Here is a 15,447-nt window from a genome sequence, read left to right as displayed (position 1 = left end):
AGTGGACACTAGAGGAACTGCAGTTTTCATATTTTCAACATTGTCTTAATAATTCAACACAAGGATGCCCGTTGTATACACGGAGCCTTTTGTAGCATGTTTATGATGTCACGTCCTGCCAAAAGACACTCATATCCCACTACCTGGCAACTGTGGCTCATTGGGTAGAGTCGGTCGTCTTTCCAGCTCCGGCAGTCACATGCCAAAGTGTCACATGCAAGACACTGAACCCCAATTGCTCCCGCTGTTGTTCAGCGGTGTTTGAATGTGTACGAATGAGATTAGCTAACACTGATGGTCACTTACATTAGCAGGCTCTACCATCAGTGAATGAGTGTGAAGGGCTTGAATGTGACAAGTAGTGTGTAAAAGCGCTTTGAGTAATCAGACAGACTAGAAAAGGGCTATATAAGTACAAGTCCATTTACCAAGTCCATTTACCTGCCCACAATCATCTCCCTCGATAAAAAGGAAAAGTTCACACTGTGAGGGACAAGTGGAACAAGCAAGGGGTGCATTGGTGAAATATTGAGACTCTATGCAGCAAATTCTTAAGTTGGTAGAGTATCCACTGCAAAGTGTTTAAATCAGTCTACCTCACAAATCAATATTAAACTGAACATTTTCATTCATGATGAAGTCCAAACATCAGTGTTTTTCTGTTGGCACTCCAAACAGATGTAGAAAATAACAGCAGCACCATACAAAGTCCTCTTCACCTGTAACTTCTCACTCAGCAGGTTTTAATGTCTCATATCTTATTCTCTGCTGGTGACGGGTCAGCCATTAACCACCAATCTAAAGTTCTGTACTCTAAATTAATTGAGGGTAATATTAAAACTATCGTCTGCGCTACTGTTAGCAGGAAGAGGTGAAACTATGAACTTAATAAATGTGCCGGACTCCCTTCGGCAGATTGATTTGATATGACGTGTGTGGTCAAGTTGTCTCTGGTGTAGCTCTAGCCGTTCAGAATAAATAACCCTTGTTATGAGGTTTTGACCAATCAGAATCAAGTATTTATCACAGCCTAATGATTAGAGAGAAAGTTGGGTAATAAATCTCAATAAATCATGCAAACAAAATCACACATAAACCAACAAAACGGTCTCTTTGAAGCCATGACCTTTTATGTTTAAGATGTAAGTAGTGTTTTGTGACTTTGAAGTTAACGCTGAAATGAGATTATTAATTGAGACGAGTGAACTAAGCAGAACAACAACATGATTATTAATTTTCACAGCGTGATTAAGCTGAAAGTGATCACACAAACTTAATTATGTCTTGGTCGTGATGTTCTAATGTGTTTGGATATGTGTTCACAATTACACTGTTTCAGCCTCCGTGCATCTGCAGGTGTGTTTGCGTGGGGTTGTTGATGGAGGTGGAGGTGGAGGTGGAGGCTGACCTAGAACTACATATTTGTGTCAACCGTGGCGGCCCAACAATACCACCTACACACAGACACCACATAATCCTCTCCTGCTCTACAATACATGACAAATCATTTCATGTCCTGTGATAAACCCAGAGCAGACATACACCATCATCCTGTCTGTCTGTTTTTCCAGACATTGACCCAGGTTGTCACCAAAATGAGGCCACGGGTCACGTCCCTGTGATTGTTTTTGATGACTGAAGCATGCTGTTATTAAAAACAAGTGTGTTCAAAAATTAATCCCTCACTTTTGAGGTAAAAGACAGACCTCTCGACTAATCCTGAGCCAGAAGGGGTGACACAAAAAATAAAGCTCTGCCACACGGCAGTAATAACATCCATGCTATCAAACCTGCCTGCACACAGGACTCTATTCCTGACTGTTCTTTCACACCACCTCTGATTATTTTTGCATTGCAGCCATATAGAGATACATCCTTGAAAGAAACATGACCTGAGGGAAGTCACTGATACAGAAGATGCTTTAAATAATTGTTTGAAATTAACTCTCTTGAAACATTTATTCCCAGTGCAACAGAAGAACTCAAAGTAAAAACAATGGCATGATAATGTCTCAAGGTAAAAGGGCAGATAGAGACAAAATCCTTTTTTCAGTTCATGCAAAAACTTTGTGAAGTTTCAGTAAAACAATGCAGACAGACATTTAAGTTATTGCTCTCCCTATTGCCTTCAATTATTAAGAAGCCTGAAATGTTAAATGTTTGCATGCTGACTCCATGAAGATTTTATAGATGCCGCTTCTATAAAAATAATTGTGAAAGAAAGAAAGATTTTATAGATGTCTCAATGAGTTTCAGTTGTTGACAACCAGTTTTTGCATCCTTTCAGTTTGGTTAAAATACGAAAATTTAAATGACAATCTCCATCATTCATACTCAAACACACTGGAGGCTTCTTTATCTCCCACAACTACCTCCATGTAAAACTATGTACGTCTTTTAGAGCAATATAATCAGCTGGTTTCCTCGTCAAAATACCACCGTCTCGGAAATCTTACCTCTAAGTTCAGCGCTTTCCCATCCCTGGAGTGTGATCCAACCCAGGGCCCCATGTCTGAATATCTCTGTTATTTTAATGAAGCCAAACACATCAAAGGAGTCGCGCACTTGCAACTGGTGTGGCGTACGATTTGCACAGAGTGTGTATGCAATTTCTCAGGCCTGCGTATTTATCTCCATAATCAAAATGCGTGTGTCATGGGTTTTGGTGCTAAATATGCTTACAACACTCCAGGCTTTAGCCCGTATCATGTGCAGGTCAGGTGTTGACCTGAATGCCCCACACTCTCCCCTGCCAGGTCTGAGAACCTGAGGATGGAGGAGACGCACCCGGGCAGCCGGGCCTGTGTGAGTGATGATGGCTTGGCATCTCTGGCAGCTCTGGGGTCAAACACCTTGTCCTCAAATGGCTCTGATGTTGCCCCTAATGAATCATATCAACTGGACAACACTGTGCAAATCACTATATCACATTACCATTTTTAATTTACTGGAAACCCCCTCTCTATCTGCCGTCCTCGTACCTTTCTGCCAGTGCTAAAAGCAGCTTAGTTACAGTGAGTCACAGCCCGGCTCCGTCCCCGCAGCCTGCCCTCTGAAGCCTTTTATCTCTCCTCGGTGCTACAGGGGTGACGGGCAGAGGTGAGCTTTGTCACCCAGGTAAGACGAGCATTGTTAGCCCTTCTTTTGACCCCATAAACACTAACTCTCATGTCACCTTCCACAACAACCTTGCAAGGTGATCCGCTTTTGTCACCACCTGGGCACAAAAGGCCCCATGTCCAACCAGACGGACACAGACAATACGCTGCCTTCAGATTGTAACAATTAGAGCAAATTAGAGTTAATCTGGTGACATGCTCAGCAGATGCAGACAATGAGGACTGGAACGCTTGTTGTCTTTGAGTGCCAAATACAAGAGGCTCCACTATTCCACACAGTGTCACCAAAACACAGCTGACGGACAGGCTGCGAAGAAGATCCCGTCTTAAGCTCTTATGGCTTCATCATCCAGCTCAGGTGTAATCTACTGAGCTGGCATTCAGGACTTCCTCATTTAACAGATGCTACAGGTTTATACTGACACACTCCGGCCTGAGAGACCAGCACAGGTTAATCAGATTATTGTGGTCACTATTACGTAACTCATTTATCATCAGTGCTTATTCTACTACAAGCTATGCATTTAATAGTGGTGAAAAAACACTTCTGGTGCATTTCATTTTTATGTCTTTTTGTATTTTGAAGCTTTAATTTCATATTCATATTGATTGTATTTTATTCAAGTGTCATGCACACAAAGTGGTCAACCCTTATGAGTTTAACACCAGAAGTGTTTCATTTGATTTATTTATATGATCCCATTAGTTATATAACCACAGTAACAACTACTCTTAGTTAGTTGTTGCAGTAGTCCAACAATTCACATTACAAAGTTTCATGTCCCTTTGACGGCTTGATGTTAAATCAAATCATCTGCCTTTTTCCATCACCTCCTCGGCTTTGCAGATAAAATCTACAACAACTCTTCTATAGCACAACTCAAGTTTTTAGTTATCATCAAACCATGAGAAATCAACATGAGTGGAGGACATTTTACTAAATAATTTATTCAACAAAACCTCTCTGAGGTATAATCTTTTTTTTTTTAAGTGGAGTTGTATCAGATACTTGCTCATAAACTGCTCTGAGAACTGGAACTAAAGCTAGATCATCAACCTCTGCAGACTGTGTGAGCTCTACCACATAATCATGCTCATCTTAAGAAAGACAGACGCAAACATTAATGTTGGTGTAAGTGAACGCTATGTTCAGAAACATTCAAGTACTTTATTTTGCAGTAAGAAAGCCCATTAATTTATGCACTTTCTTGGATGCAACACATAAGCCTACATATTCTTCTGATCAGCTGTTCAGGTCTGTGAAGGAGGGAGAAAACTTGACTCTTTCCCAATTCGCTGATATATTTAGAATTTTTAGATTCTTTGCTCCTCGGTTTCAAGATAATGAGGCAATAAATGTTTAACATGATAGCGCAGACACAGTAATGTGTGCAGAGTTTATAATTCCAGCTGCTGGTACCCTCTGATTCAGAAAGGTCCTGAAGTAACGTTGTTCCCAAGTCCCACAAAGCCCATTCATGGGCTCATAGTTTACACACCTGCACCACAGGTAACTTGGGATCTCTTCTGCTCTCCAGTTAGCACGTACGTTGTGTTCTTTCTCTGTAAACTCAGGTTCATAAATGTATCCATGTCCACAGTACGGAATGTCATCATTGCTGTCAAAATCTCCCCTTTTTGGTTTGGTTGTATTTTTGTCTCTTCTGAGGCTCGCAGACCCGAACAGCTGATCTGTTGTGTTGCATCCCTGAATGGTACATCACAGATGGCCTTTTTGATGCAAAGTGATCTTACTCACACAACTAACAAACTCTGACCTCCTGTGGACTGACATTAAACCTGCAGGGCTCTGAAGCTAATGGTAGTGATCCTGAATCTCACTGGATGCAGAAGGATCTTTGACTTCTGGATAAATTATGCTTACAAGGATTCTACACCAACACTGTTTGTTATGAGACAATTAGTTTAGAGTTTTGGTTGACACCATATATCGACAGACATTTTCTCTGTGCAAGAGAAACAAAATAACTACCAGTAGGAACACAAACTGAACACTCTCAAGGAATTCTACAAAGTACAATGTGTAATCACAACAAATCAAACAGCCTCTGGTGGATTTGATAAATCTACATGTGTGTTTGATTTATTCTACTCTTCCTCCTCAACGTAAAATCATTTTGAGCTGCATTTTTTTGTACAAACATAATCAGAGCTATGTGTTATAATTCAATCTGACTGTAAACAATTATTGCTGGTCGTTTTACAGATACATGTGTTTAAGGAGCATTGTACTGCAGCGGCACTTGTACAATATTGTGACAGCATTTATAAATTGGCTAAAGTGACGTTGATTCAAATCTTATAAGAATCAGTGAGTCTCACAAGGTAACAGTAGCTGTATCCTCTTATATAAGTTCATTTTAGATAAGACCTCACACATTATTACACAACAGCTGAGCTTATGGGGATGGAAGGAGAGGGTGCGACGGGGGAGGACGTTGGCATTCCCTGTTTAGCAGCTCTGTGTTGCATGAGTCACTGTTAAAGGAAAACAGACACTTCATGTAACCAATCTGGCACTCATTAACAAAAACTCCCTGGGTGGCTGTTCACCCAGCATTCTTTGTAAATCCAATTAATGTTTATCAGACTCAGGGAGTGTCTCCATCCGGATGTCCTCGCTAGAGTGTCACCACGAGTCTCCTCAACACAAAAACCTACATCTGGGACTCAGCAGCCTCGACTGTGTGAGGCCTAACGCTGCCCAGGCTTCACAGCCCTGTGTGGACCAGTGGGAGGGAAAACAGTCATCCACAGCAGAGAGGATGCTGCGTGCCTGGGTCTCTGACAGAATGTGGAGATTCACATGTTGAGAAGCATGGGCCATGTGACAACAAGCTAGAGGCCCTTCTGTTTGCACACATGAACGCTGCTTTCACACATGAACGCTCACAAGAACATAAATATGGATACAACTTACACCGCTCACATGACAGCACATTTCTACACACACACACACACACACAGAGAAGCAGAAATACAGTTCATCTGAGCTGATGAAAATATGGCATGGGTAGGGGTTAGTTTTCCTGTGATATTAACTGAATGCATGCACAACGTTGTAGGTACCTGCGCATGTAATGTAATGTCAGCAGCAGTATTAACATAATGCCAAACTGGGTTAAAAACATCAGCACTTTATAGTCATTGTTAAACTAAAACTCTGAACATAACCTCCTTCAAACCAGCATCAGCAATCATAATGATCAACCCTTTTAATGATTATTAACAGTATTAAGAACACCTGAGGCTGGGTCTCCAGATGAAGCATGCGCCCCATGTACAGAGGCTGTAGCAGCAGCCTTCCGGCTAGGACCCTCATCTGCATCTCTACTCCCCACATTTCCTGTTTCTCCTCAGCTGTCTTCTCTAATACAGGGGGCCAGCAAGCCTAAAAAAAATACATGCAAAAGGTTCTGCATTGCTAGCAAAGCATAGTCGATTTTTGAAAGGACTGCCAGGTTAATGTACTCACTCATACTTGGCTTCACCTCCATTAATGGTTGGCCGTTCACATGTTAGGTTTTGGAAGTTGCATGTTGCTGTCACTTAAAATTGCTTCTCTTGTTGTTTTTCAGCAGTGTCACACACAGAAGTTACGAGGCCATATATTTTGCAGAATAACATTTCAAAAAATTCTTAAGGTACTGGAATTTGTTAGAAAAACGTGTCTGATAGGGTGATTGAGTGTATATTGATTTGTATCAATGGCAGATCTCCATGATTAATTATTCCCAGTGAAATGAGCATTTCATATATCCACACTGACATTATTACTATCTACAATTGTCATTTGAGATATCAACGATGTTCTTCATGTCCAAAATGAACATACATTTTGACAATTGAAGTCACCCTATAGGGAAAACTCATTTTTTTCTTTGTCTAGTTCCTTTTTCATTCATCTATCATTGCACTGCTGTTTTTTTTACTTAAAGGTGCCAAAATAAAATGTATTATCATTATAATAATGACAATTGTTATTATTGTTCACTCAAGTTTTTACCCATCAAATGCAATTTCTAAAATACAAATTTGCATTATGATTGGTCTGAAATCAAAATCTGACATTCTTTTTGGAAATCATGGACGTACTCCACTCTAAAGGGACAGGGAGAAGTCAGACCACCGGGCTTGTTACAAGTTTGTTATGGGGATGCATTCAGTAAGTGTCAATGGCATGGCTAGCTTACACATCTGTTAGGGCTCCATTAATGCTGAAGGATATATACAGGTTTAGGAGCAACATATGCTGCCATCAGACGATTCCTTCTTCAGGAAGACCATACATATTTCAGCAAGACAATGCCAAACCACATTCTGCACGTATTACAATAGCATGGCTCTGTAGTAGAAGAGTAAACTGGCCTGCCTGCAGTCCTAACTTTTCATCCATTTAAAATATTTGTTGCATAATCAAATGAAACATACAACCAAGTAGACCCTGAAGTGTTGAGCAAATGAAATCCTATATCAGGCAAGATTGGGACAAAATTTCACTTTCCAAATTCCGGGAACTGCTCTCCAAACGTTTACAGAGTGTGGTTTAAAGAAGAGATGATGCAACACATGTCCAAACTTTTTTTAAACGTCTGCTGGCATCACATTTAAAATGAGAATAGATTCTGTTAGCATAGTTTCTACAGCTGGACCTGCGCTCATGGCAACAGTTGACTCTGTTGTCTCCTTAAAATGAACTAACTTAGCTGTTAGCTACATTCAATTGAGCACTTTCACTGATGGAGATATTTGTCCGTCATAACCTACCGTTTTTGTATCCTTACCCTCCCCTGCTTTTTCTCCCCTGCTTTTCTTTTTTCCCACAGTAAAAACAGAGACATTAAATCATCCTGACTTCTTTTAGTGGACTGATATGATAACAGTTAGCCCACCAGAAGTCCACTGGAGAGAAACAACAGATCTTAGGATGTCGTAAAAGACCATACAGAATGAAGAATTTCACACATTTGTGTAATAAATATAGTCAAAGTCCCACTCATGTTGTTCTCTATTTCAGCACTCATGAGATGCCTCTTGTCCAGTTAGATTACATGGTTGAAAATAACTGTTATATAATATCATTTATAAACAGACTCTGGTGCACGTTAAAGGAGCAGTGTGAACCCTGTGCTCTGAGACACTGATATCACTGAGTAATTCAGCAAGAGGTGAGCACCTCCCTCCCTCTCTCTCTTCCTCTCTCCCCCTCTCTCTCTAAATGACAGGCTTTTATTCAGGGGGTCCGGTGTCAGCATGCGACAAAGCTGTGATGAGAAACCCTATCAGGGGCAGGGTTCATCAGAATAATGGGGCGGCACGCTCCCTATTCCCCACTCCCTGGGGGTGAAGGCTGGGCCAGGTGCTCGGATCTTAAACATCACTCTTAAGCACGCTGTGATGTGTTCAGAAAGTGATTATAGTGATGAGCTAACAGAGTCGTTTAGCACCAACAGATCCTATAGTATGCCAGTTTAATGTTTAGTCGTGTATTTATAAGAGTTGTGAAAAGGATTCAGGGATATCTCAATGCTCAAAATTATTAAATAACAGTCTTACATTACAGCAATTAAAGATCTGGTAAACAGCGTCCTCTGATTCAGGCAAATGCATACAGCAAGAGCAGCAAGAGAATTTGAATATGATGCCTGCTGATCCTTAGTACAGATTTTGAAAGCCCTTCTGTAAAAAGATCAAGATATTAATATGAAAAGCATGCAAGCATCGGATTTTTCAGATATGGTAACATAACTTTTTCTTTTTGATCTGAATTGCTGCAAATGAAAATTATGCAAAATAAGGAAATGGCTTTAATGAAATACTGAAGTCCTAAAAGCTTCCCCACATCATCATCAGAGATGCACATTAAAGATGCATTTGAAACAAAGCAAGATAAAATTGAAGTCATAATTATAGATTCAGTTTTAGTCAGATTTATACTTAACAAGCGGTTTTGCAGATTAGAGATTTTTTCAGAGTAAGATCTGTCTGTTTATGGATACAGTACAGAACAGAACAGGTAGAGGATTAAATAATGGGCTGCAGCAGCTCCGTCTGAAGAGATTTGGCTTGGGAACCAGAGGGTTACTGGAATGCACTGAACCTCTAGCTGCTGGTGAAAACTTTCCATGTGCAGCTCCTTCACTCTAACATCCGTCCTTTACCATATGTCCATTGGACCCTGTTTGTATACGAATATCAGCCCGTGTGTGTGTAGCATGTTCATATCAGAGAGTAAAAACTGAATGTAGTGAAGTAAGTTTTTTTTTTCTTGATACTGTCTTTTTGAGATTGTTTGTTTATTTGATGATTGTTTGTTGTTATTCCACCTTGCATATAGTACAATATGTTGTGAGTTTATTCAGTGTAGACTTGCAAAAAGATTTTGATCCGCAGATGATTAATCTCAGATTATTCTATTTATCAATTTATTATGTAAGTTAGTTTACACAAATAGCTGTGGTTGTTGATTCTCCAATGAAACGAATGGCTGGTTTGTTTCCTGGACACAAAATATCTCTATCTTATGGACTGAAGATCTTCTGTGCAAGGTCTCTAACATGCATTTTAACTGTTTTATGATAGTATACAAATCAAATGATTGATCAGATAAATCAATGATGAGTTGCAGCCCTACAGGAACAGTAATCCTGCACAAGTCTCAAGGTCTTCAGGAGAAGAAAGCACAAAAATAAGCCATGTTCATGCAGCATAACATAACATATTACTGGGAGGATCCGACAGCTCTTTCTGTTATAAAAAGACGCTTAAATGTCAAAGGTGGGCTCCCCTGGTGAGTCATCCAGTATCATGTAAGAGCCAGAAACATGAAAACACTCTCTCTGCTGCAGTCTTCGAGCATTTCACATCTTGAAGGTTTGCGATGCCTCTGCTAAGAGCAGCTGCTTGCGTCTGTATTTTGCTATGACGCAAATGCTCTCTATTGATACCCCATCTTAAGAGGGAAAACCTTTTGAACTGACACCCCGAATGTGCATGGGTCCACTCATAGCAAGAGCTCCAAATGATGCCTCAGATACGAGGCTCTCTATTACTCTCTGTTATATAAGGATCTTATTATCTGGACCATCTTTTAGCACAACAACCTTTGAAGTGCGATTGCTCCTCGTTCAAAATATCTGTGTGCGAGGCGCTTTTAATGCTGAGATCAAACAAAATGATAAAATCTGCTGGGATTCATCATCAAAGGATGGCTAACACATCCAGGATGAAGCTCGAGTGAAAGTTCAGTCAGGAGGACTTTATTTGCATGCTAGTTTGCAAACGCTCCCCCACACATACTCATAGCTTCCTGTAGCCATCAACTATTCTCCTCACCTGGTCACATCTGTCCAATAACACTGCAACCCACACACACAGCCTCACTGTGAGCCTGTAACATTACCTTTTCAACTATGGCTTTGCTTTAAGTGCATTCATGCAACCCTCCACCTCCCCATCATCACCCTGTCTGCCTCATCAGCGTCATCCTCTCATCAACGACTCAAACGACATCATCCACCATCACCTCCACCACCAGCGTCTGGACCCCACGGGGGAATATAGTGCTGCTGCTCAGGTCTGACATCATCTGATCACTGTAACGCCCTCTAGAGTTCAAACACATTCATTCCAGAACAAAATAAATATTCACATCATCTGTTTATAAAAAACAATTGTATTTACTACATTTACTTGTCTGTTAGACGGATCAGTAAAGTCTGAGCTTGGTTTGAAGTCTGTTTTACTGATTGAGATTATGCCTCAAGTCCTGTATTCACATAATCTACATAAAAAAATGTCTGATGTCACCTAGGGCCTTACCTAAACGGAACCCTTCTACCTCTCCCTACTCACTTCCCCTCAGATCGAGTGAAGGGTCCGCCACATTGAGTGCCATCCAAAACCTCTGAGTGTGGAGTGGGAGTGGGTTGTCAGGCCCTCCAACACCGAGTCTGCACTGGTGCTACAGACCAGGTGTAAAGTCGTTTACTGTTTGTCACAGTGGTCACTCTGTCAACTACAGTCCCATGTTGTAACCGCACACATAAACAGATATTAACCGGATAGAAATAAAACAGTCACACAGAAGTTAAATCTAAAAGTTTGAAGTATATTCAGGATCTGATAAGCTTCTTTCCAGTCTTGATCACCACCTTTTTTATTTGATCATGAGGTGTTTTTTCTTATAGTATGCTTAACGGCTATTTACGTACACGGACAATACACATGGATACATAAAGTTCCTGTTTTTGCTTGATTGAGAGGAATTTGTCCCAACACAGAGGGGAACCGGGGAGGGACTGATTCGAGAAAGGGCTAACTTTGACTAATCTAAGAGGTGGAGTTAAGGCAGCTAAAGCACACCAACCTGTCAGTCAAACAGCCACGCCCCTTATTCTGCAGAAGTCTTAAGCCTTGATCAAAATAGATGAGGTACTTAAAAATGTCTATCTCAAACACACACACAGTTAGTAAAAATAAAGAAATAAGGTTCAGAGACTAAAACTGTCTTTTGTCCCTGCAAACATAGAGCGCCTCATGTAGAAGCGTCCTCATCACAGTGGTTGCTGGTTCAACACATCAGGTTGTTGCATGTCGACTCCACTCTCTACTCCCTGCATTTCTTGTGTCTCTTCTGCTGTTGTATTCAATAAAATTATAATAAGCCCTAAAATATAACTAAAAAAGGAACAGTTTATTATAGACTCTTGATAGGATTAATTTGCTTTTTGAGACAGCCACAAGTGGACACTTGAGGAACTATAGCCCATTTATTGCACTTCTGCACCGTCTGCATTTTTCCACACCACAAGTTGCCACTAAGTCCTCCCCATTCACCTAAGTCTCCATCAAAGAGCGCCGACACAATGTAATGAGCCTACATCAACCCTGTGCCCCAGGAAATCTAGAGTTAGACTGACATCGGTCTAAGAGAAGGCATCCAAACTGTATCATAACTTGTACATACAACTCCTATAGAAGCTCTCTGAAGGAGGTCCAAGCTGCAAAGTTGTGTAACTTTCCAAGAGAAGAGGCAACGGCAGGGTTAACCCAGGTGGCATCAACACCAACCTCAGATGTTGTATATGTCCGTATGTGGCCTGTAATGACCCGGAGTTGTGTAGTTCTGTCATCTAACATTTGTAGATAGTGAAAAGGCATCTATCTCGGATGGTTCAGGGTCACCAGCCAAGAACATCACCAGGCAGGATATGTTCTCAAGTAAATCACTTCTGCTGAGTGCACACAACTACCTAAATAACATTTATTTAACAACCTGCTGGGTACACTGAGTGTAGGGTTGCTTCGAGGCACACTAAAACATGACTGCGGCCACGACTGAGAGCCGAGCAGGTTAGAAGACACAGACAGACTTTTGAATATGGATAGACTAGTCTGTTATCCTACCTTGATCAGCATTGGGAAGGTGCTTTTTCTCTCCTTTAATAGCTTATCCAGCTTATTTTTGGAGAAATTTCTGTGTAAAAGGAAACTCAGTGTTAAATATGAATGTTCATAAGCATAGTTCATAAATATAGAAGATATTCTTTATTGAGTGAATAACTTATTGTCTCATTTATGACTCAAAAATAAAACAATTACAGAGGATACAATGTCCAGGTTGCCTGTCACATTGATAAACTAAGCATAAAAAGAAACCCACAGTGTGCATGAAATAAGTCAGTGGGCTATTTCTACCAGGAGGCTCAGTTCTAGTATTAGACCCTTTATTTGCATTGCACAAACTACACTGACATCTCCTGGGCAATGTTTAGTTCTTCTCAGAAAACTCACTGCGCTGTTTACTCTACAGAGGTTTTGACTTCCGATGCAAAACTACCAGAGGGGTTAATTAGCCTACATAATTCAGTAAATATAAAAGCTAATAACCTGGATTAATATATTCTGTGACTAGTACCTGGGGAGTAATAACCACATGTACCTGTTATTAGCCTGCATTAATCTGACTTATAGGCTTCACAGGGAAATAAATGTAAAGCAAAAAATAATGCAAAGATGCTCCCATAAAAGGAAAAATGATCAAACAGAAATTGTTTTTCCCAAAACTCACTGAAAACTGAACTTACCGTCTCTCTGCTGATTTGTTCGGCGTGCTCATAATTAAATAAATCAACAGGGTGGAGGTGATGAAGCGGCGGCAGTGTGCGACATGCCAAACACTTAGTTAGCAAACTCTGTCCTGATAAAAACACAGACACACACGCACACAGACAAACACACACACACACACACACAGCTGACAGCCTGCGTGCAGCACAGTGTCACCACCACCGGCTTTATCCCGGACACAAAGGCTGTTAAACTCTCCTCTAAACACTCACGGACAGTTTGATTCTCTTTTTTTCTGACGCAGCGTTCAGGTGCATGCGTGCCTGACTGCGCGCGTGTGTGAATGCCAGAGAGGAGGGGGAGGATCAGAGCGCGAGACAAAGGGAAGAGAATGACACCCACCGGGCTATACATTTCTCACATAGCTGACTGTAGGTCATAATCACTCACAGAGGACAGAGGAGGAAGAGGAGCATAGTCAACAAGTGAGAAAACTTGTCATATTTCATCGTTAAATCAAACTTCAGAGAACAAAAAAAGTGAATTAATGTTTTCAGTGAAACTCAGGCTAATGATAACTTGTGCCCATCTTCCCATTTGTATTTACTTTTCTGTAAAACTACTGTGGAATAAAAGTTAGAACAGAAAAACAAACATAAACATGTTGAGAAAAGTTTGTCACTTTTTTTGTAAACACAACTTTTGACAGAATTGACTGTGTGATGGAAAAATAATAAAAAAGTAAAAGATAATCACAAATTTTTACCCTTGTTCTCAGTGTGCCTGTGATTTATAGCTACAGCTGAAGAGGAGATGGCTGTGCTCTCAGTGTATAACCTGTAATGGATATATTATGAATCTTTTATGAGGGATTTGTCTCTGTATTGTGAAATGAAACTCTCCTTCAACCCCTCAATGTCCAAACAGAGCTCTCCTAAACACACTGAGGAGGGCACACTGAGACTGATGCTGCTACAGTGAAATGAATGGAGATAAATGAAGATACTAAAAGTTCATATGTTACTAAAATATCATTATTTAGTCAGCATGAGCCAGTGCATTTTGTTGTAAGGGTGCATGACCTCTGCGTACAATTTATTTAAAAATGAAGGGTTGATTCCTCTACCAAAAACTTCTTTAACAGATGTTTTCTTTCCACAGTATTTGTCTAAAATATAGTAGGTGAAGAAAAGGTGATGCGTCTAGCATTAAAGCTAATGGATGGAGTCAATTTCAAGCTGTGTCAGTTTAAAAGAGTTGTAATGAAATCAAGCCATCATCGGATCAAAATGTTTAATGTAACAAAGGCTCATGTTTTTAAAATGCTCTTCCTTTCTTATAATCTGTTCCCTCAATGTGTCATAGACTAGTTTGAGTCCAAGAAGAGTCTCTGCAGTTCGGACCCCTACAGAGGTAATAAACTTACACTCTGCTGAAGCTAAATCACATCAGAAACAGTTCCAGTATGCTCCATACATTTGATCACTGTGTTTTTAAGAGCTTCATTTGCACTTGCAAACTCCTCTCAGTGATTGGTTGATCAGCAGCAGGTGTGCAGAACCTCTCAGCTTCATAATCAAAACAAATGTTGAAATAAACATGCATTTAAAAAATGCAAGAATGCTGCAATTTATGTTCACACAAACATTTTTTATATCACATTGACCCATCAAAAGAAATGTAGTTCATACTGTTACTTTATATATTACCTCTAATTTCAGTAATATACCGTGTGTGATTACTTGAGACAGGCGGATCAAGGCAAACTGTGCTATTCTGCTCTGACACAATTGATAGTAATCAGAGAATGATCAAACTTTAAGCTAAGGCCATTGTGTCAAGATGTGTCCTGTTTACTGAATAAGATATTCTGTTCTAGTCTCTTCATAATAAACAGCCAGAAATGAGTTATTCAAAGCAAGAAAGGAAGAAATATTGTCGAAACACCTTCTCTAGTTTAACATTTCTTGAGATAATCTGCAGAAAGACTTGCTCTTGGTCTAGTTCAATATTTCATGCTGAATCTTTCTCATTTTCTTTTGATCAAATCCTATTTTCTTTTGAGCCAAAAAGAAAAACATCAAAAACAGTCACAATACTAATACTACACAAGGTGAAGTCTACAGTGATGTTATCATATTAGGTATTATATTTTTGGCGAGTTATTTTTCAGTTGGTACCATGAAATGTGTCCTGAATCCTTTCACAAGCTGCAATAAATCACGAAACACAGTCC

At 40.2% G+C, this 15,447-nt stretch overlaps 1 protein-coding gene across 1 annotated transcript in view; it reads right to left on the bottom strand.

Annotated features, from left to right (window-relative positions):
• Positions 1-13,507, bottom strand: part of dyrk4 (dual-specificity tyrosine-(Y)-phosphorylation regulated kinase 4) — a 36,920-nt gene extending 23,413 nt beyond the window's left edge. Inside the window, exons 1-2 of the mRNA XM_034684963.1 lie at positions 13,229-13,507; positions 12,549-12,618 (exon numbers count right to left, since the gene is read on the bottom strand). Coding sequence (XP_034540854.1) covers positions 12,549-12,618; positions 13,229-13,260 — 102 coding nt within the window. The 5' untranslated portion in view covers positions 13,261-13,507. The remainder of the gene's footprint in view (positions 1-12,548; positions 12,619-13,228) is intronic.
• Between the last annotated feature and the right edge of the window lie 1,940 nt (positions 13,508-15,447).

This window comes from Notolabrus celidotus, chromosome 6 (genome assembly GCF_009762535.1).
Source record: "Notolabrus celidotus isolate fNotCel1 chromosome 6, fNotCel1.pri, whole genome shotgun sequence".
NCBI lineage: Eukaryota > Metazoa > Chordata > Actinopteri > Labriformes > Labridae > Notolabrus > Notolabrus celidotus.
The sequence above is the reverse complement of the archived record's forward strand: the minus strand, read 5'-3'. Positions and strand labels throughout refer to the sequence as shown.